The sequence below is a fragment of the Antedon mediterranea genome, chromosome 5 (assembly GCF_964355755.1).
Source record: "Antedon mediterranea chromosome 5, ecAntMedi1.1, whole genome shotgun sequence".
Lineage (NCBI taxonomy): Eukaryota > Metazoa > Echinodermata > Crinoidea > Comatulida > Antedonidae > Antedon > Antedon mediterranea.
Genome location: NC_092674.1, coordinates 4,539,166 through 4,563,825, shown reverse-complemented (window position 1 = coordinate 4,563,825; position 24,660 = coordinate 4,539,166). Strand labels below are relative to the sequence as shown.

Below are 24,660 nucleotides of genomic sequence, written 5' to 3'. Positions count from 1 at the left end.
ATACTGTAGCTATACCAATACTTGCGGTGTACTGTAGCTATACCAATACTTGCGGTGTACTGTAGCTATGCCAATACTTGCGGTATACTGTAGCTATACCAATACTTGCGGTATACTGTAGCTATACCAATACTTGCGGTATACTGTAGCTATACCAATACTTGCGGTATACTGTAGCTATACCAATACTTGCGGTATACTGTAGCTATACCAATACTTGCGGTGTACTGTAGCTATACCAATACTTGCGGTATACTCTAGCTATACCAATACTTGCGGTATACTGTAGCTATACCAATACTTGCGGTATACTGTAGCTATACCAATACTTGCGGTGTACTGTAGCTATACCAATACTTGCGGTGTACTGTAGCTATACCAATACTTGCGGTATACTGTAGCTATACCAATACTTGCGGTATACTGTAGCTATACCAATACTTGCGGTATACTGTAGCTATACCAATACTTGCGGTATACTGTAGCTATACCAATACTTGCGGTATACTGTAGCTATACCAATACTTGCGGTATACTGTAGCTATACCAATACTTGCGGTATACTGTAGCTATACCAATACTTGCGGTATACTGTAGCTATACCAATACTTGCGGTATACTGTAGCTATACCAATACTTGCGGTATACTGTAGCTATACCAATACTTGCGGTATACTGTAGCTATACCAATACTTGCGGTATACTGTAGCTATACCAATACTTGCGGTATACTGTAGCTATACCAATACTTGCGGTGTACTGTAGCTATACCAATACTTGCGGTATACTCTAGCTATACCAATACTTGCGGTATACTGTAGCTATACCAATACTTGCGGTGTACTGTAGCTATACCAATACTTGCGGTGTACTGTAGCTATACCAATACTTGCGGTATACTGTAGCTATACCAATTCTATATTTGTAATGAGTAGTCTATTTTTTTTTTCGGGATATCAGTAATTAGAAGTTAATATGAATGTTCTGAAGACGGAGTGACCCACTCCCCAACATAATCACGCTTCTTATAACACGTTTGATACAGCATTGCATGTGCATCACATGAGGCCTGTATCATGGAAGTTTAGCCTAAACGCTGTTTGGGCTTGTTACGCAATAGTATTACATCTTACAATATGTATTGCAGCGAATCTCCAAACCTTAAATCTCTGTGATAAATGATTATTTATTATATTAAAGTATTTATTGTTTCTTTTTTTAAAATATAACAGGACTTTCAACATATAATTGATCCAATAATACTAATAAGTATTATATTACTAAAAAGAAACGTTTATGTTAAGTAGTATATATTTGTGATCGATAAATCAACAAATATTATTGGCTGGTATACGATGTATCGATTTCAATAAACTCTGGAATTACTTAAACAGATTTTAGTGGATTGTTATCAGGTTTTATTACGTTACAAGTTGTGTTTTCTACTATCGCAGAGAGTAAATACATTCTTAATTATTCTATATTGTATAAACAATATCCATGACGCCATGTTTGTTCTGAATCTGTTTATATTTTTGCTGGCAGAATAGAATTTAGTCGGTTTATTAAAACAGCGTGTTGTTTTTTTGTTATAATTTTGTTTCGACATCATTTATTATGTGGCCAGTATCAAGGTTTGTAGAAAGAAGTAACCGTATTTTCAGTAGGGCTGTTATACCTACCACATAGGCCTATAACTACACGGATTGTTATTGAATTATTGAAGGAGTAAGATGGATAAACACGACCTGTTGGCTACTGGTTGTTTAAGAGAAGATGGTGGTAATCTGCACAGAACAGCAAGATGTGCGGGGAGGTATCTTAAATGGAACTAGTGAAGCAAAAATAGCTAGCTACACTAGTACCATACCCGGTTCCTATGTGACAGTACACATGCCAAAGGTTATGTAGGCATATTAATCAATATTGTTACGTTATAATGGTACATTTTTATTTTTGTAGGTCGTTATGGACAGACTCTGATTCAGAAGCAGACACAATGCCTGCGTATTACCGAGTGGATTCGAGCAGTGACCGGATTCCTTTGCAGATAGTGCGTAAGGAAACTCCGCTGTCAACTGCCGAGAAACAGTACCTGGTAGCTGTCGAACGTGGGGACTTTGGTAGTGTCCGACATTTTCTTGAGGAGGCTGAGATTTACTTTAATATCAATATTAACTGCGTGGATCCATTAGGACGCACTGCGCTTATGATTTCAATACAAAATGAAAATATTGAAGTCACGGAATTATTATTACGTCACAATATCCATGTTGGTGACGCATTACTTCACGCTATTGATGAGGAGGTTGTAGAAGCTGTGGAACTTATTTTAAAACAAAAACCACCATCTAAAAAAGACACACGGGTAAGTTCCAACGATATTTCTTTTTTACGATGCGTCACGCGGCTCATACGTGCTTGAGTAAATAAAATAGCTTTGCGCATGCTCGGAAACGTAGAATGCGTAGAATTTTTACTCTACCTCTATTTATATTTCTTTTGTCGTGGTATTCGTGTTGTGTATTTATTTGTATATTGTTTGTTTTTTTATAATTATTTTACCAAAATACAGTCATGAATGAATTGAACTGGCAAAGGCATCATTTAGCTGTTAGTTGGAAAATGTCTAAACATTAGTTTTCTTGAGTTGAAAATATTATATCAATATGTCAAAGTTCATAAATTAAAGGTCATTTGGGTGAACTTAATTACTGTCGCATATTGAAAAGTAATATACCTGTAATTCTATCTTCAATGAAGAAATGAATCGTAGATCCCATAAGAACTCTACTAATCAGAACCTTGGTGTCAATGTCATCCGTGATTTAAAGAACTTAGAATAATTACTTTACAATTGTACTGACAGTGGAGTTCAAATAAAACTTGGTTCTCACTAGCGACGCAACGTAACGTAATCTACGCAACGAAATGTCCTTCCAATCATTGGGTTTGCCCCCGCCTGCGTGAAATCAAACCTACGATGTTTGCAGCACTATTGCGTCGTCGGTTCCCACTTGTGATTACGCAATACATCACTTTGCGTCAAATACGTCCCTGCGTTGCGTTCTAGTGGGAACCACGGTTAATCTTAGTTTATGATAACTGGACTTAAATATTGTCGTTTAGTATACTAATAAGTAACTCGTTCGTATTATTGGATTTTTGTTATATTAATAAAATATAAAAGTATAATTAGTAGTGTCACTTGGATTCTGACTCAAATTAAATCCGCAATGCGTAGGTCAGAAATTGTTTCTAAATCCATAGAGAAAAGCACGACTCTGTATGATAATATTATGCATTATATAAGCTGATTGGCTTCTATGGGCAAAGAGTTCCTCGACCCTTGTCAGGCCTACACGACGTGGATAGTCCTTACATTTTCTGTGGGAAAGGGTTCCTCCCTTGTAAGACCCACACGTAAATAATGCTTACCTTTTTTAGACAAACAAATGCTGAAAGTAGAGTTAGATTGTACTACATTAATGTTTAAATATTTTAAAACCAACTCAAAACCGATTTTCTGCTCTTGTTGATTAAAAATAAAAACCATACCATTGAAGTATTAGTCTTTGGTAATTTCAACTCAAGCATGACACGCCATGTGTGTCAACATGTTAAAATTTTTACCAACATTAAGGGCGTCTCGCTGTCGAGAACCTAGACTACGGTAACAACACTTGTTCCTTTGACATTATGGTTCACTGTTTTTGTTCTAATTTTATTTGAAATTACCTGATTTTATTTTATCTTTTCCAGATTTGTAGGCTCCAAACCGAAGGATTGGAATCGGATTTTACAGCCGATATCAGTCCCGTTATGTTAGCAGCCCATCGAAATAACTATGGAATCTTAAAATTACTTCTTGAAAGAGGAGCCACAATTCCTAAGCCGCACGATGTAAAATGTGGTTGTGATGACTGTATATCAAGCATTAAACACGACGGTTTGCGCCATTCCCGGTCTCGTTTAAATATCTACCGAGCTTTGGCTAGTCCATCGCTTATAGCACTCTCTAGTGAGGATCCTATACTAACCGCGTTTGAATTGAGCGGCGAATTGAGACGCCTTAGTAAACTGGAAAATGAATTCAAAGAGGATTACGAGGTACTTGTGGAACAATGTAAAACATTTGCCACGTTATTATTAGACCAAACTAGGGGGTCTCAGGAACTGGCTGTCATTTTAAATCGAGATGCCGACTCACCAGTGGGAGTAGAACCCTTAAGTCGGTTAAAACTCGCAATTAAATACAAACAAAAAGCGGTAAGTAATTATTATTTGTTTGTATTTATGATATATATATCTTTGGAAAATTGTTTATAGGCCTATAATTCGCAAGTGGTACACTTACGCTGTGCATAAAAACGTGTGGGCTCCGCCTACACTTCGTGACAATAGAAGTGCACACACTAAGCCTATAGTCTACACAGAAAATTGTGTCGAACTTTGTGAGTTTGTCACTAAAGCTTGGTTCCCACTAGAACGTAACGCAAGGACGTAAACGCAACGCAAGCGTGTTGACCAATGACAAGCGAAGTTATAGACAGTTAGCAATCACAAGCGAATAAGCCATTGCTTGTGATTGGTCAATTCACTTGCGTTGCGTTACGTCCTTGCGGTGCGTCGCTAGTGGGAACCACGCTTTACTCTGCACACTTCTGAAACTTGCCGAAGTTCTTCCCTTTGTTGCCAAACTCGGAGTTTACTCGAGTTTTCAAACTAAAGTTTATGATTATACCAGAGAACAGTGAAATTACAATAATTTCACTCTTCCCTAATTATACTTGATCCTCCTGTATTGGCTAAAGACCCTTAAAACTGATATTTTATTTGTTAGGATACAATATTAATTGTCATTGTTACGGTTACAACTTTATTTTTTTGTAATATTTCAGTTTACGGCTCATCCAAGTTGCCAACAACTGCTTGCCGAGGTGTGGTACCGAGGGTTGCCTGGGTGGAGACGTCAACATTGGGCACTAAAAATAATGATTAGTTGTTTCATCGGACTATCCTATCCAATGTTATGTATTATGTATATGTTTTTTCCGTGTCACAAGATAGGAAAGTTGCTTCGTCTTCCATTCTTGAAGTTCCTCTGTCACAGTTCCGCGTACCTTCTCTTCCTTGTTTTACTCATTCTTGCGTCACTAGACGTTGGTAATGGCTCAAGCAGCACGTTACATATACGCACTGACACCAGAGGGCCTCCTCCAACCGACGTGGAGGTTTTAATTCTAGTGTGGATATTTGGTAAGTTAATAATTTTGTATCATTATATATTTTTTATATTTATTATTATTGTGTATGGGAATAAAGTTTAAAGATGTATTGTCACCCTGAACAAATCATTATTGCAACATGTTGTGTTGAATATGCCATTTCAATGTCACATAATAGTTATGCGTGGTTCCCACTAGAGACGCAACACAACGACGTAACGCAACGTAAGGGATTTGACCAATCACAACCGACGGATTATTTGAATTGTCGCTTGTCATTGGTCAACTCGCTTGCGTTGCGTCTACGTCCTTACGTTGCGTCCTAGTGGGAACCAAGCTTTATCCACTTTGACAAAAAAACTTAATTTAAAGCAAAAAATAGTCAGCCAATGAATTTTTGGTTGAATTTAACCATTTATTTTGTCATTTTATTTATTTATTTTTCTACGGAAGGGATTAACTTTCTTAAAACCACAAGATAACATATTCAAAGTCTGATTTAATTAATCTTCATTTTTCATGTTTTTGGGGGACAATACATATTTAAATTAGAAAACTGTCAAAATATATACTGTCCCGTATTTAAAATATGAATCATTTTGTCTCTTAATTTTAGGTTACATTTGGGCGGAAGTTAAGGAATTATGGAACAATGGTTTTATGGAATATATGAGTGATTGGTGGAACATACTGGACTTTATGACCAATTCATTGTACATGAGTGTCATAGGATTGCGGGTCACCGCCTATTGTCTGGTTGGTATTATAATCATAACCATCATCATTAAGATGGTTAACTCTACATTAAGATGTTTTTTGGTTTTTTTTTGTATCTATTATGTTGTGTTTATTGTTTTATGTTTTTTATGTAAAAGGGTCCTGCGAAAACAGAAGTGTAAACTTCTCTATGCAGGATCCTTGCCATCATTTATGCTATGAAACTGTATTTATAAACGATGAGTAAATAAATGTGAATTGAAACTCCCCCAAAACTGGATCGTATCATAAATTATCCCAAAAGTAAACAACAATAATTCTCCTAAAAGTTTACAAATTGAAATTCCTCCGAATCCAATCCACTCTTTAAATTGCATGCTCTCGAACTGGACTTTTCGAATGCGTATGGTTTTCCTCTGAAAATCCGAGAGATTTCAATATATATATATGATATTTTCTAAATATAACTGAACCCAACCCTCTAAATAATCTTTCTGATCTATTAAAAAAAATAGTAATAATAATAATAATAATAATAATAATAATAATAATAAAAAGTCAATGGTTTTCCAACCAAGGGCTCCAGTTTTACAAGCTGAAGTCTCCATTTAGTCTCTCTATTTATTTTCTTTTTTATGTTATCAATACATTTTGTAAGCTCAAGTATTATACGTATGAAACGCCACATGTGCCAAAATAGAACCTAGAATAGTATGTTCACATGCATATTCAATACTTCCTAAAATGAGGCGCCCTCTTTTATAGAAAAAAGTCTTTGAGGAAATATCGCTTCTCAAGCCACTTGGAGATCGTTTGACCGTTTTATTATGTAAAGCTCTGTCTAGACTATCAAACTTTATGTGACAAAAAAATGTGATGTGCCCATATATGGACATGATGATGTCATATCACTACCATATTTGGGCACATCACAATTTTGTTTTGTCAAACTAGTTTGATAGTGCAGATAGAGCTTAATACTAATAATGACGCGATCTGTCAATCTATATTTGTTATAATTAGCTTAATATTCTTAGGTTTATGCATTGTTTATAATTTTACCAACATTAAAATTCCCGAAGCGTATATAAAATGATCATATCATAAACGCAATAATGTTAAAGTAATTGCCGTAAACCACTAAACTCCCAAAGCTAAGTAAAACGAAAGTCACTATAACGTTACAATCATTTACTTTGGTAAATTAACCCATGTTATAAATAGAACTGTTAACAATGTTTAATTTATTTTATGGTGCCATTACATAACAGAATCTAATAAAAATTGTTGTTAAGAAATTAGTATGTCTGAATGGTTTGTATTTTAATATCATGAATTAACTGTATATTGTACGAATTTGATCTTTACTGCTTGGCATTGGTATGATATAATATAATAATAAAATCAATTTATTTATATAAACATCTTATATTACGTAACATTGCACCCGATTCTCTTGTATCATAATGTATGTCAGTATCTAGGAAAGGTCCCTGATACTGTGTCTCATGTTTGTTACCGGTACATATTACATTGCCATTATTTAGATGTACGAAAAAAAGAAATAAGAAAAATGATATTAGTTTATTTCAGAAAAATTCCGAATAATTTATTCTAGTTGAATACACAGTTTATAGTTTACAATAAAAAAAAAATAGAACTAACAATATGATTTTTGTTAAAAGTGAATTACTTAATGAGACTGTACTATAAAGGTTAGATTTAATATTTTCTTATTCAATTTAATTCAATTTCTTTATTGCTGCAAATGCTATCAAGGGCTAATATCCACTTAAACATACTACATCATACAAACATAATTATACATATTTTATTACAATTTGTATTATTATTGTTATATTTTTACTTCAGACGCAATTTAAGGCGAAAGAATATCCAACCGACTGTTTAAGAGAAAAGTGGAGTGCATGGGATCCAACGTTGATATCTGAATCAATGTTTGCAGTAGCGAATATATTAAGGTAATTGTGTGTGATTAATAGTACTGTAGGTTGCCTACATCTGTCTGTTAAGTGCTCTTCATCCAATTGCCAACACCTTAAAAAGCAACTGTTTAAATATGAAATATTACATGTACACGTAAAAACAAGTGTGTTGAATTGAAGTGCAGGTTACTCTGGTAACATGTAAAAACACGTGTTTCTACATTTACTTTCTTTCATTTCATTTCATTTATCTTTTTATTTCGGAATATCATGGTGACATAATATTATATCCATAGCAAAAGAGAGAAAACAAAATCTTAATCTAACAGCTAATAGAACAAAAACAAAGATATGTAAATATATAAAGTCAATGCAACAAAGCATTCCATTGTATGTGCATTCTTGACACATTAAGAACGTGGCGATTAATGGCCATGATCAAGGAATTACTACTTGCGTTCACACGATTTTTAAAACTAAAAACAGATTTTCTAATCTTTAAGTTAAAAAATTGATACAACGATTCAGACTGATTAGTAATAAAAACTAGACTGCCAAAAATAGTCTTACCATTTCATGGCACTCTACGACCAACGAATGACGATATTTTTCCCATTCAATGTATATATGAAACATTCATTTTTGTATAACTATCCTGAACCATGTAATGTAGTCCATGCCTGAACTAACTGTTCTAAACTCTGTCTACACTAATATGTGAAAACAAATACGATGTGCTCATCCTTGCGTTGACATTTACAAAAAGCTGCTGTGTAATAGAACTGTATACATAACAATGCAGAATAACGAATCAAATGACATAAATGGAATGAATACTGAAATACTTTGAAACTAAGTTATATAACCAGGGAAGAGTTAAATTAATTTATAATAATATTCTTATTATTTTTGTTTTGTTTATCAGTATGCTTCGGTTGGTGTACTTTTTCACCGCTAATTCACACTTGGGACCTTTGCAAATATCACTTGGAAGAATGGTAGAGGATATCATTAAGTTTATGTGTTTGATAGTAGTAGCACTGTTTTCGTTCTCTGCCGGGTTAAATCAGCTTTACTTGTACTATAAAACCGACGGTGAGATGGACGGTGACGGTAATCTTTGCTTTGGAATTATGTGTGAAAATCAGAATAATGCATTTACAAAGTAAGTATGAACGTTAATTATAATAATCTATCATCTCTAATATGATCTTTATCGCAAATACTGTAGCTTGATTTCGAGAAGAACGTCATTACACAATGCATGATGGGACGGGATTGGGAGAAACACTACCGTATTATGAAAACTTTATATACTGGTGGTGGCGCTATTGGTCCCAATTCCTTCCCATCATGCATCGCTCACGCTATTTGAGATAAACCTTATTTTCATCTTTAATATTGGTCATCTTTTTTCTCAAGTTGTTTCTTCTTCATTTTCTGGTATCTTGTCTGGTTGCAGACGTTGATGGCCATTTGTTCTCCATAGTTTCCTGTTTGTTTTCCGTTGTCGTCGGTGAACTGAGTGTTATTACTGAGATTTTTTAAAACATTGACGAAAACTTCTTCTTCCTTTTACTTTTTCAGCAGCAGTTGTATTTCTCCTTTATTAACTGTGTATCGGAGATATATCATTTGTCGTCTCTTTTAAGAGACAATTATTAAATTCTCGTTCTCTTTTCTTAATTGTATCGGAGATATTTCATTTGTCGTCTCTTTTAGGAGACTGACGATTATTAAAATCTCTTTTAGTAGACTCTGTTGGTAATTGCATCTGTTGGAAATCTCTACCACATTGTGGTCTGTTATTACCATAAATAAACAATAATCGTCTTACAAAACATATTACATTTACATAACAATGTTTTTCTTTTCATAATTGATCTTCCGTGTCCTCAAATGATTTTTTAAAGTTTAATCATGAGGATTATATTACAAATACATGATGTTCTGTAAAGTACAGTTAAAAGGCCTACTTCTAATTACAAAATGTAGAGTTGTTGTACTGTAGCTTACTATAACAAGTTACGTAGGCCTAATAATTATTCTTTTTCTTTAGACTCTTCATATAAGTAATTGATCTTCCGTGTCCTCAAATGGTTTTTTAAAGATTAATCATGAGGATTATATTACAAATACATGATGTTCTGTAAAGTACAGTTAAAAGGCCTACTTCTAATTACAAAATGTAGAGTTGTTGTACTTTAGCTTACTATAACAAGTTACCTAGGCCTAATAATTATTCTTTTTCTTCAGACTCTTCGAATCTCTGCAAGCCCTAGTATGGGCTGTGTTTGGTCTTGTAAGTTTGGAAGTACTGCGGGTAAAACCAAATCATTACGTCACAGAGTTTGTGGGAGCGTTGATGTTGGGGGTATACTGCATTACAACAATAATCGTGTTGGTTAACCTTCTCATCGCAATGATGAACACATCATTCCAGCATATCGTGGTAAGTTTAGTTAATAACCCAAATTAAACTAAAATAAATACAGTTTAAGCTTTGTTCCCACTAGAACGCAATGAGCCCAAATGTTCAAATTGCTTACGTTGTGCTTACGTCGTTATGCTTACGTCGATATGTTGCGTCCCAGTAGAAAATATTCTTAGTCTCTGTTTTTGTTACTGTATCATTTTTCTGTACATTAATTATAGGAGAAAACTGACGAAAACTGGAAATTTGCAAGGTCAAGAACATGGATCAGTTATTTCGACGAGAGTGGAAGCCTGCCCCCACCGTTCAACATTATTCCAACGCCAAAAACTTTTTACTATATACTGCGATGGTTTAAGCGACAAGCATGTACACTTACTGTTAAACGTAACACTGAGAAAGATTTGAAAGTAAGATTATTGAAGTTGCTTTTTTTAATGATCCATTTGAAATGACCAATTTATAAGCTATCTATTACACGTTACATCGCCAGGCAAGTGCTTAAAATGATGGCGTCGTACTGTCTATCGAATAAAATGTTATGGTCATAATTTCCTCACCCTTATAACGCAGACTATATAAGCTTGAATGCATTACCATTATTTAACACCACACGAACTGGGTAAGCTGCTAGAACAATGATTACTATTAATAATATTAAGCTTTTTATTTTAATAATGATTGTATTTGTTTAATTTAAACGTATTCGATTGTTTTTATCTAATGAAGGAGTGTGATTAAATAAAATGTGATTTTGTTGTTTCAGAGGATTGCATTGAAAAGAAAAGAGAATGAAGATAACTATCAGGTAACATATTCTATATTCTGAAATAGGTTGGTGGCTAAAGTTACAGTAATGTAATAACGTAGCCTGCGTATTTAGGATAATTGGCACACATTTTAGCTGTGTTGGGTAGTTAATTATTTTAGGTTATGTCTTTCACGCAGCCTGATGACCGAAATAATGTTCATTAGTCTAATTTACACTGCGGTATGTGGGCCTAGCATTGATCGCCAATCGCCGGCCCAAAGTTGGCAATGATTTGGAAAAGTTACATATTTACTCAAGTGTCATTCCGGCTGAATGCATTTAAAACGTCCACTAATTGAAAAAAAACTAAATAATCAGTTGGTGCAATTTATTAACTTCACATTAGTAATATGTATATCTGTTTTTAATACTCTTTGTGATATTTTCTTTTATAGAAAGTTGTACGAAATCTTGTGAAGCGGTATTTGAAATTCATGAAACGAGGACAGCAACAGACCGGTGTCAGTGAAGATGACTTAAACGAGATTAAAGTGGACATCTCAGCTTTCCGTTACGAAATGCTTGAAATTCTAAAAAGTAAAGGCTTTAGTGCTCCACAAGACATTACCAAGACGTCGAACGCTTCTCGCACTGGACACAAACCCGTCAAAACTCTAGCAGATAGTCCGTGGTCATCGGTATCAATGGTGTCATCAGAGGACACTATACCGGACTATATTTTTGGATCTGGACATCGACCCAAGAAAGCTAAACGCAGCCCGCAACACCGAGATAGTTTACACAAACCGTTGAAAGTAGATCCGATTCAAGACGAAGATTATGCTTTACCAGACTTTTTAAAGCTTAAAAATGTTAAGAATGTTATAGGAGCGGTGAATGAATTAAAGAAAGCTACTTCTATGAGAAGACGATTAAGTGAAGCTGCTTTAAAATCAAGAATTATGCCAGTAGATCCGATAGAAGAGGAGGAAACGGTAGAATCTATACCACAACCACCGACATCGACAGTACCTACGATACCGTCAGCAAAACCACAAAGGAAAAACGGATCCAATGGAATGTCACTTCCTGTTAAACCACCGACTCCTCCTCCGAAGCCTACGTCTTTAGGTAAACGGGTTGAGCCCATTGGAATAAGCGAAAATGACGAGATGGAAACAGAGTTAGACCTAACTATATCGGACGACACATCTGCAGCGTCTTGGAAGAGAGAAAAGACTTTTGCCAACCGAGCTGATATATCCCTTGAAGCGGAAAACCTACCAGAACCACCAAGTCTGAATCCGTCCCCAGAGGCGGGAGGTGAGTCCCAGAGTACGTCTGGATTTGGGTCTCATAACAATAGTTTTCAATCGCAAGATTCCGTCGAGGAAGAGGAACAGGATAACAAGTTTATGGAGAATGATTTGAATGGTGACGATCTAAATATGAAGCAACGTAAGGGTGCATACCCTCTTTTAGATATTCCAAAAGATGGCCTAGGATGCCCCAAAGTTAAATGGCCTCCTAAACGATCGTCTTTTCTATGGGGTAACACAAATAAAGCGCAATTGGCGGACGAGCAGGTTACGCGTTATGTGTATAATGGTATGACCATGCAGAATTCCGCCCTTTGAGGTACCCTTCCCCTATTTTTTACAACCATAGACTAATCTCAATTTTCTATGGTAAAATGGATGCAAGTTTTAGTATTGAAAAATCTCAGAAACGTTGATAGATTGTAAATAAACTCTATTTCTTTTGTAAGTTTTAGCCGAGATTTAGATTTTTTTTATCTCAGTTAAGGCTTAACAATATTGTCAACAGCCTTGCCATTATTAAAATATTGATAATTTGCTTTATAGGCCTAAATCTATAAAATATATTGAAATAGTAAACTAATTGTAATTATGTAAATATCTACTAAGCACAGAATAATGTACATACTGGAAAGGTTAATTATTCCTAACATGATATCGCAATTATACAACAAAGGCTACATACAGATTTATGACAACAACATGCAATATTTATTTATTCATAATATGCATGTAGAGACAAATAATCCCGTACGGTAAAATAGCTAAACTTAAGTCAGGCTAAGCTAGCAAAATCATAGATTTCCTTGTGTAAACATTCGAGAATATGGAAAACTTTACATTATTCTATATAACATTTTAGAGGCACACAATATTGATATTTTTTCTCCTAAACAATCCGGTTGGAAACAAATTGGAACAGATAAGATAAGTACTGGCTTAGAACTGTTTGTTTATTGTGAGGTAACAGGTACTCATTCCTACGATAGGTTCAGTGTTCTTGTATTGCTTACGTCATCTGTCGTGAATGATGTATACACAAAAACAATATACAGATCCATCCTTGTCTATTCCTTTAATCGCACATCCAACTGTTGTCTTATATTCTGCACAATTCCTACTGTAAATATTGTACTCTCCTTGAAAGCCTATGCATTATGATCTCCTATTTACCTTTCTTGTTTTTATCTTCTAAACTTTGAAGACATGACCAATATGCACTTTATACCATTTAATGCATTGTCTCTATCCTGATTATTTTATTGATGCATTCGATTTACTGTAAACCTTGATATAAATGTTTTATTTTTTTGTTGTGTCACATTTTTCAGTTGAGATGAAATCCAGAACAAGACCGAATCTTCCTTGATTGTGATCGAACTGAGGACACCCGTAAGTGGGTGGAGGGTGAAAGACAATGTTTCCTTTAACTAATACCAATATAAACACATATTAACACACGCCATCACATTTTCAAATATGTCTAGTTTTTTGACTGGTGCAGCAGTGCACCTCATGCGTCGTGTAATAGCAACTTTTCGTTTTCACAGGACGCTAACTTAAGCTTGGTTCCCACTAGAACGTAACGCAAGGACGTAAACGCAACGCAAGCGTTTTAACCAATGACAAGCGAAGTTATAGACAGTTAGAAATCACAAGCGAATAAGTCATCGCTTGAGATTGGTCAATTCACTTTGAAAAAAAAAGTTATTGCGAATCACCTACAAAATTTTTTATCTTGTATGTGTATAACAAATATACGCAACATGACAGCAACGATTAAAACATTCGTTCAGAAAACTAGGCGGGAATATGTGATGTCTCTTGTCTGCCTGATTCATTCTTAGTTTTTATATTGTTTGTTTTATTTTCCCGACGGGTGCTATTCGAAATTGTGTGCGTATTAATATCTAATCCTGTTAACATGTGAACAACGCATCAATAAGCCGTATAACTCACAATATTCACTGATTTTACAGAGAAATCACATTTGTTATGTCTTCTTTTTGTCAAAATTATGCACAGATCGATTAAAAATTAATTATCTATGTCGCAATGAAAGCTCATTGGCCTCATAAATTGGTGAAATTATATTTATTTATAATTTAGCAAGATTCAACGTAATGCAAGTCAATCCTGTTGTATTACTAAGTAATCTTCAACAAGTAGAATACAAAAACAGTAGATGACGTAATACTTTATGTATTTGCTCACCTGTATATAAAACTTCCATTTATATAGATAACACAAATATGGATAGCATCTGAAGGAAAACGCCGTTTTTATTTTCTTTAATTAATTTTTTGTTGTTGATTTTTTTAACTATTTAGATTTTGGTTATAAGCCTACTAACTTCATTCTAACGCTTCCTAATTCTGATTATTAACAACTTTAAAGTCCGGGACACTGCGTCGCATGTTTCCTATATAAAGATTGGTTATGGTAAACACAATTTTCCGATAATAATTTCCATTTTCATAATCTTTTAATAAAGATAACAAGAGCGCTTTATACAATTTGAAATACCTTCCCATGATTCTTCAAACTATTTCAGCTGTTGTCGTCATTTCCGCTTCTTTACATAAGTTTGGAAACATTGTCTAATAATAAGTCCTTACTGATTTCTTCCCCATCCTCACATTCAATTAATTATTTTACATATTTCTTATACTTTCAGAATGTATTCTATGCCTCTTTTAATTATAATATTAGCTTCATAGCTTGCATGGGAAATAATATCAATCACTTGTACATCTTCACTATGAAGTTGCTAGTTTAATTATTACTGCTATAAATGGAAATTGAAGTTTTCCCAAACTTATACGTCATTTTGACTCATATTAGTGTACTCGTTCTGATCATTGACGAGTGAAATTACACTCTTCCCTGGTCTTATATCCTGCTATGTCAGTGGACACATTTCAAGTGTACCAGATACAGTTACTATCAAAACCATAAATATAAAAGGTGTGGTTACATTGAAGTCGACTGTCTATTTCTTAAATCCAAAGAGAAATACAGAAAAAAAGCAGACTGGATAATAAATACAAAATAAATCGTAACATTAAATAACTATAGTGATACTTATAGTATTGCTAAATTTCAATGTTCATTTGCAGTATAATTATTTAAGCATGGTTCCCACTAGCAACGCAAGGACATAGACGCAACGTAAGCGAGTTGACCAATCACACGCGACTGTTGTTGTTGCGTTACGTCCTTGCGTTGCGTCCTAGTGGAAACAAAGCTTTATGATTGTTACCTAATAATTATAATATCTTAACATCATTGTATCCCACTTTAATACGTATTATTATTACCATTATTTAATTGTTTGTTTATCTTTATTAGTTGCGTTGCATTATTACATTGTCTGAACCAATCACTAATTACTAATTTGCTTTAAACTAATTGTTGCTTCTGTTATAATCCATCGTATACCAACTATGTATGGTTTGTATAACGTATTGCGCAGATGGCAATACGTGTTACGTAGATGGCAATACGTATTACGTAGGTGGCAATACGTGTTACGTCGGTGGCAATACGTGTTACGTAGGTGGCAATACGTGTTACGTAGATGGCAATATGTGTTACGTAGATGGCAATACGTGTTACGTAGATGGCAATACGTGTTACGTAGATGGCAATACGTGTTACGTAGGTGGTAATACGTGTTACGTAGATGGCAATCGTATGTTACGTAGATGACAATACTGTACGTGTTACGTAGATTCCTGATTCTCAGTGCTGTATATCCACACACTACAATATTTGTCCGGTATCAGGAATATTTGGGTAATACAGCATCTCATTTGTATCACATGTGGCGCCTGTAACATTTAAGGTTAAGGGTTACATTATGGTATACTATACTCTAGGAGATATACACGTGAAACACATGATGCTGTATTACCGTACCAATATTCCTAAGATACATGAAGAAATTTAGATTACCGAAAATCGAGTGCGTAGATGGCAATACGTGTTAAGTAGACAATTGACATAGCTGGTACATAGTACACATATGTACATTAGATACGTAATCAATTTTAGTTTATGAAGATTACCTTACGTAATGTAATTATATCATAATGAATTACGGTAATATTACGGTTTATGGTAATACCATAACTTTATTATATTAACACCAAGTATCAAGTATCAAGTATAATCTTTATTCGTTCCCACAAGGAGAAAATTTACATTGCTCGTCTTCAAATACATCATAATTACAATATATAAAATAACATGACATGACCAGTGTCACAAACAATGTGCAGTGTCGTACTCGTTCGGTTAAGTTTAGAACTTTGAAAATATAGCCACGGTGGGACTCGGTAGGGGGCGCGCTACTTACTCGAGCGAGTATGGTAATACATATTTTCAGTTAATAATTTCAGTAATAGTTCCATATTTGTCTTTTAAAATTTTATATACCATATTACAGTAATTATTTTTATACTAATACTTTAACATTGTATAATATTTGTTCATATTGTATATTATATGAAATATTTATTCGCATTTAAAACATGTATATTAACACTTCCTGTGCACTCATAAATATACATATTTTAGAAATTATTATGATAAACCATGGAGGAAAAAATAATAATTTTTTCCTCCATGGATAAACTCAGTAAGCAATATCTCATATTGATATTCTTTTTTCATACCAGGTACATTGATACGATAGTGTGTAGATGATACACTATAATGGTTAAGTACCAGAAACAGGTAACAATTCTGCCGCGATTATTTCGTGTAGTCTGCACTGTTTATATAGTCTGCGCTCTTAAAGTCACATGGTGTAATTATACTTACACTCCACTTATGTAAATTTAACTTCTCAGGAATATAATGCTTTAGTTTTATTGTAAAGTTAATTGTGTGATAATACCAGCAGTTTGTATCAATGTGCAATCGGCAATATTGAAATAGATACATTTTAAGACAACTTTGTTAATAATGTTGGCGCTATACGCTTAGTTTCTCTCTCAAAGCCTACGTTGTTAGGTATTCATTCAGTAAGTAGTACTCAGAAGTATTCAGAAAGTATTCATTTAAGAGCGCCACCAGCCTGGATTTTGTCTGTAATTCAGTTCAAGTATACGTATGGCACGCCAAGTGTGCCAAAATATCTAGAACCTAGACTTGGTACACACTATATATTAAACTTACATAAAGAACTAGTGGATGGTCTCTATGACGTTGACAGAATTACATTTTTAGAAAATACAATAACTAAAATGTTATCGCCAAACAGCGCCTACTACAGTGCCTCCTGAAGGTACTTTTTACTTGTATTTAAAATGTAATATTGTATAGTGTATAAATAAATAGCAAGGTAACTTAATTGTAAAAAGGCGAACAATGCAAAGATGTTTGTGTTGGTAAAACATGTGTTGAACAGATCAGGTGGTGGTTTAAAAACAAACAGAAAAGTTTGAATGGCAATCATTCCATAAATAGGCCTTAATCATAAAAAGAATACACAACTATGATTATCTTTTAAAAATATCAATGTATAGGCACGGCAATGTCTTTTCCCTTAGCTTGGTTCTCGCTAGGACGTAACCCAGGGTAGTATTTGGCCTATTACTATTGTCCCACCGGTACAGAGAGTGTCGGTTTTAAAAGCATCTCCAAAATGTAATACTGCTAACGATCTTATAATATCGACAAAGACTGGATCTTAGAATAGTAACTGCACACTGGTAGTAAGAATACGAATGCGAGAATACTCTTGTTCAAAATGTTTTTTATAGGTAAACATTGATTACAAGAACATTCTTTAAATCTATAAATAGCAACTTAGGATTTTTTTTAATGCGAATTGAACAATTTTGAAAGAGGATGATAAACGTGTTAAGAAATGTTCTTTTTATAGAAAATATAGGAAAAATAATATCTAAAAACGATAATTACGCTATTAAATAATATATATTTTAGGGGAAACCATTTTTGGTAGGTTTTTAATGTGTTTGAATTAATTTATATTTTTATCAAATATGTAAATATTTATATTCAATGACGCGAAAGAAACCTTCAGATAAACAATTATGAAGGCGACGGCTGGTACACACAGAGAATAGAATTCTTTTAAAACTAGTTTAAGATTGAGTTTGCAGGCCTAGGTACCACATTGAACGATAACACTGTATATGTTACTAAAATCCAGATTCTACAGCTGTCATTATCTTAACTGTCTATCGCAAGTTAAACTTATTTAATACACTTAGGCTTACATGTATATATCAATGACTTGCAATAGTCAGTTAGGGAGAATCTAATGACAGCTGCAGTGGTTTTACTACTGTTTTAGTAGAATATTTAATTAGGCTATAGAATCTTTGTAATGAACTTTTTGTTCACGAAATAAACGTGAATTTTAACCTTGTACGGTAATATCGTTTTTACGCATGCGCAATTGCGTTTACACTTTACGAAGTTGTTTGAGACTCATGCAATACGCGCGCAATTTGGAAAGGTTCTATTTATAACGTGTTTCGAAAAGTTCCCAAATCACAACTCATGTTATTAATTAGATTAAAACAATATATTTACGACATTGATAGCTTGTCTCGCTATGCCACGTATAACCACACGCATAATGCTCGCTATTGGGTCGTCCTTCTATATTTCTTCTATGCATTTTGGTTATTGTATATCTATATTGTGTATGAGGGAAGATGTGTTCACACGATTGTTTTCATTAAATAGTATATTTCATTTATTAAGATGCTTTTCACACGATTGTTTTCATTACAGAGTAGCCTATCTTTCATTTTGTTAACTAGATGGTACGCTCGCTTCGCTTGCGTACCATCTAGATCGTATCCACAGATGGTTCTCGAATACACAGTAATTTCAGCGTAAAAAATGTACGTACCGCAGGACTATAGTACATGGATTTTTTTTTCGTTGTTTATTATGCAATAGTAACCTTTTATGTCAAAAAATAAAAGGGTCGAAAATCGGCCACTCATTTTTCGAAAATTTCCCTGTACTTACAGGGATTTTTTCCAAAAAAATGGCCAATTTTCGACCTTTTTAATTTTCGATAAAACTGGTTACTATAGCACAATTGACATGCACAGAACCCTTATTCAACTCTGCGCATGTTTATTATGCTATAGTAACCATTTATGTCAAAAAAATAAAAGGGTCGAAAATCGGCCATTTTTCGAAAATTTCCCTTTACTATCCCCTACAGGGATTTTTTCAAAAAATGGCAAATTTTCGACCTTTTTATTTTTCGATAAAACTGGTTACTATAGCACAATTAACATGCACAGAACCCATTTGTCAACTCTGCGCATGTTTATTATGCTATAGTAACCATTTATGTAAAAACTGGTTACTATAGCACAATTGACATGCGCAGAGTCAAATAATGGATTCTGCGCATGTCAATTGTGCTATATTTATGCCAAATATCGTTATGATAGCACAATTGACATGCGCAGAACCCATTATTCGTCTCTGCGCGTGTTTATTATTCAATAGTAACCATTTATGTCAAAAAAATAAAAGGGTCGAAAATCGGCCATTTTTCGAAAATTTCCCTGTACAGGTATTTGTTCAAAAAATGGCTAATTTTCGACCTTTTTTTTTTTCGATAAAAAGTTACTATAGCACAATTGACATGCGCAGAACCAATTATTTGTCTCTGCGCATGTTTATTATGCAATAGTAACCATTTATGTCAAAAAATAAAATGGTCGAAAATCGTCCTTTTTTCGAAAATTTCCCTGTACTAATAGTACATTGTCGTTTACAGAAACGAATAAATAGACACGATGATTTATGTAAAATTAGCACCCTGGGAATTAGACCTTGTCTTAAAAATGAGTCCAATTTTGTTATTTGAACTCATTTACACAAACCCAATTTGTGTTTTGTACATAAAATTAGAGTTGAGGGATGGGGAAAGAAGATGGGAAGAAAAACTTTTAAATATATTCTCTATCCATTCAGTAACGAAATATTGTTTAAAATGTTTTATAGGCCTATCAATAATATACCACTAAACACAGTAAAACATTTATGATTTATAATACTTTTTTAAAACTGTCCCTGTTATAGTCGATTGAAATAGTAAAGTACATAACGATACACCACTACGACGTTTACATTTTTTATAATTATTAATTAATACAAACGTTGAGAAGCAACTGTCAGTAATCTACCCACAGTCACAGTAATAAATGTTTTTTGTATATTTTGTTTATATATATAACAGTAACCACATTCACAGTAAGACAATTTCGATTCAAAAGAATCAAATGGCGACCAAAAATTTACAATATTGTCAAAGTATTGCAATACTATAATAAGTTTTATTCTCCAAGGGCCCATAAATTTACCTACTTGTGTTAAACCAAGGGCTCATAAATTGAGAGATTGGAATGTTCCATTTATCGCAGATCAAAACAGTTGTATAAATGTATATTAAATCTATCAAAATAGTATTTTTTAAAGAAAATCGACCTGTCTTCAACATTATGATGCTGTACTCGAGCTGTTCAATCGGTTTTCAGCTATTAAAAATAATTATCGTAGGAGGAGATAGGAAAATGCGAAGCATCCTCCTATTATTGTGTGCGGGTATTTTTCCATGGACATTTATTAGACAGTGTATACCACGATTGGAAAACACCCCTATTTGGGGCAAATCGTTGAACCTAAATTCGTTTTAATCGTCAATCTAACTAAATTTAATTAGTAAACAGGGTTACATCACATGGTTAAAATCAGTACCGAAAGTATGAACCAAGAGATTTATCGAATTTTGCCCTTACGTAAATTTATATATAGATAAATCAATACACTATTATATTTGTTACGCCTGTTACTGTAAATCTATTTTTTTTTTCTCGGTTTTGAGCAGACAATATGTTGCATTGGATCTATTTTTCCAAAAATAGGTAGCTGTATGTATCTGCATTTATGCAGTATAGGCGATATTTTTAAAACAGTGTCACATATATATCACCTGTGACACGTATCATATGCCACAAGCCTAATACCTATAACCTTAACCTTAAAATTAGTTTACGGTAGAATCGGGTGAATAGGCCTATAGGAATATTGTGTGAAAATAATACCGGCTACATCATTGAAGCCTATTGATTACCATTTAGGCGGTCTTCGATGATTTTGCTTCCCACATTTAATCGTCGCTTTCACACGTTAACCCAGCCTAGACTGAATAATAGTTGTGATTTTATTGGAAAAGTTACCGGTTCACAAAACAGTAACTTCCTTTTTACCAATGCTAAATCCTTGAGAGAAGGGTAGACAATACAAGTATGGAGATAACGATTTGCATAACTGGTCGCGATTAAAGGATAATATTGCCTGTAATAGGAGTTATTGCAAGGGCATCTATATATAAATTGTCCTCGATCCTAAAATTGTTATCATCCCATCAATATCATTCTTTGTCTTACCATCACACATTTTACTAGGCCGACTATTACGTAATCGACCGGTAGTAACAAATTATTATTATAAAATGCTCTGGTTTACTTGTAGTCCAATACCTTGATTGAACAGTAACAGTAATGTTTTTTTTAAATTATATTTCGGCAACACTTAATTTTAATATTTTTAGTCGCGTGCAACGCGACTCTACAACTCACTATGTCGGCCAGTCGGTTGGTTGGTCGGTAAACACTAGAGCACGCGACTGCAGCCATGTATATGGCCTTGTTTCTGACCGGATCACACAAGGACAAAATGTACATAAATGTTAATTAGAATATCAATAATATATAAATATACCCTTTTTTTTTAAAGAAAAATTATCGAAGATCGAGTTTACTCCTAAATTATGTCATTTACCCGCCGTTCCTGTTCTTAACACCGATTTACTCAATGAATTTCATTTATAACATAAAGTAAATCGTTAATGTTTACTGCGACACTTTATATCTGATTAATAGCTTAATGTCCCGTCTAGTGGCGGTGAATAAACATAATATACCCAGAAAAAATATAACACCATTACCAGTACAGTACATTCCGCAAGTCTTACAAGGGAAACACTAACAAGGTTCAATGTGTCTCCTTTGTATCCTCAACGGAAATAATCAAGACAGCATACGTTATAATACATATATTATATTCTACGAATTAAAATATCTAAATACGATAATGGGGCCATTTGATCATTAATAATATTAAATGGTGTTTATGCGATTTAAAAAACTTACAATCAGTGTTTCTCAAAATTCCCCTATGTGAATTTCAATTGATAGTACTGTAGCTATTCAAGGAAATAAAGAAGTAGACAGAAGAGATGGGAATAACACATTCCAGAGTGACAGAATCCGAGGGATGTTCTATACAAACGCTTTACGCGTTACGCGTGAATTACTTACGGACTATGTAAAGACTATACGTTGTGAGGAAGGATACAATTGACATCTTTAAACAGTTGCTGAAAACCAATCTCTTTCGCATAGCATATGAAATGACGTAATTTACATAGCGACTAAACACTATTCGACTCATCTTCACTTGCCTAGTATTCTCAAGTAGACGGTTGCACCATAATGGAACAACCGACACATCGAAAGGCAATTTAAAACAAAAATCCTTCAAGAGCGAGCTCTTGCTTTAGAATTTATACAGGTTTTTTGTTTTGTTGTTGTTTTTGATTCAAGAACTCTTTTAGGACTTTTATGGATTATCCGTGGTATCGCTGTTTTTGTATGTTGTTGATGTTTCGATCTTTAGTTTCTTGTATATATTATAGGCCTATTCTAAGGAATTGTGAAATTACAATTTCTTGATATGCCTATATATTCATTGTGTTTTATCTGTAATTTTTTTAATGAAATCGAATTGAGACATTCTCAACCATTAGGCCTACTTTTTGTAAACACAAAAAAGCAAAATGAACCTAGTGAAATTTAAATAATGTATAAATTGAATAGCACAAACAATAAAATTATTACATTTAGCTGGTAAACAAGGTCGTTTAGAAAATCATGTTTGTGGTGATTTTTTTATTAACATTCAGGTTCAACTACCCAGTATGTGGTTATGGTTATAGACCAGATTCCTGTTACTTGTTGTAAACAATGTATTAAGACGCCATAATGAATCATAAATAAGTTTATACTAACCACAATATTTATGTACAGTATAGGCGAAGTGTTTTCATCTTCATAAGGTTTTGTACAGATTTAGCAAAATTATGGTTGCGATTAAAGATGTGTTGTCCCCACAAAAACATGAACAAAATGAAAATTAACAAAATCAACCCTTGAATAGGTTTTAATCAAGTTAATCACTTTCGTAGAAAAATTCAGGAACTAAAAATAATGTTTTAACTTTAAAATTACCAAAAACACATGGGCTAGCAGTCAATTTGACTATTTTTTGCTTTAAATTACAGTTGTTTTTTTTTCAGGTAGGCCTAAATAACTTTTTTATCGATCCATTTTTTGGTCAAAGTGGATAACTATTATAGGCCTATAACAATAAAATGAGATATTCAACACAAAATGTAATTTTTTCTTAGGGACAATACATATTTAATCCATTTAATTTCCAGAAATATATGCGACATTACTTTTTTGAAGAAAGCCGATGTATGCCTATTGTTTATAGTGGAAGAAACGTATTTGAAAAAGAGGAAATGTAGGCCTTGTGTAGTTGGAGAAATCTTGAATTAGTTAGGAATAATGTTTCTTATCTCTAGACTCGGGTGAAAAATCTTTGAAAATCAGTGACGCGTGGTAATCTCACTCTTCCCTGGAAGAAATTTTGCAATTTTTTGGAATTTTATCTAAAAAGACATTTTCACAATGTGCACAACCGTCTCAATCCTGCAGAAAGCAGGAAGTTGTCGATAAAACGCGGAAATTCCTAAAAGGAAATAGCGTAGATTTATTAACAAATGGAAACCATAAAATCGTGAAGTAGTTGCAACAAAGTATATTCTCCAATTATCCCATTGGTTCAAGGTCCACGATATTCAATCGGCTACTGTATAATATACCAAGATACTGGTTTTAAAATAGGTATTTGTAATGTTTGTACACTTTTATCACTCCAGGGATAAGAATCTAGTTTTATGGTTACAAATAAAACAGTGGATTATCTGTGGAAAAACAGTCTCGCAATTTAACAATTAAACTATAAGCTGAACTTTGCCAATAGGTGTAACCAATCGACTACTGTATAATGATGCCTGATTCCGATTTTAAACTATGTATATGTTAGCCTAATCCTAAATACTCACGTA

At 33.7% G+C, this 24,660-nt stretch overlaps 1 protein-coding gene across 5 annotated transcripts in view; it reads left to right on the top strand.

Annotated features, from left to right (window-relative positions):
• LOC140050089 (short transient receptor potential channel 4-like) overlaps positions 1–19,256 on the top strand; it is a 66,544-nt gene extending 47,288 nt beyond the window's left edge. For 3 of the 5 annotated variants that reach the window (XM_072095102.1, XM_072095101.1, XM_072095100.1), the window contains exons 2-11: positions 1,963–2,368; positions 3,763–4,269; positions 4,902–5,259; positions 5,845–5,984; positions 7,818–7,927; positions 8,817–9,056; positions 10,148–10,343; positions 10,547–10,735; positions 11,092–11,133; positions 11,532–13,710. In XM_072095102.1, the coding sequence (XP_071951203.1) occupies positions 2,000–2,368; positions 3,763–4,269; positions 4,902–5,259; positions 5,845–5,984; positions 7,818–7,927; positions 8,817–9,056; positions 10,148–10,343; positions 10,547–10,735; positions 11,092–11,133; positions 11,532–12,713 (3,333 nt within the window). In that variant the 5' untranslated portion in view covers positions 1,963–1,999 and the 3' untranslated portion in view covers positions 12,714–13,710. The other 2 variants (XM_072095103.1, XM_072095104.1) reach the window with 2 other exon arrangements.
• The last annotated feature ends 5,404 nt before the right edge of the window (positions 19,257–24,660 follow it).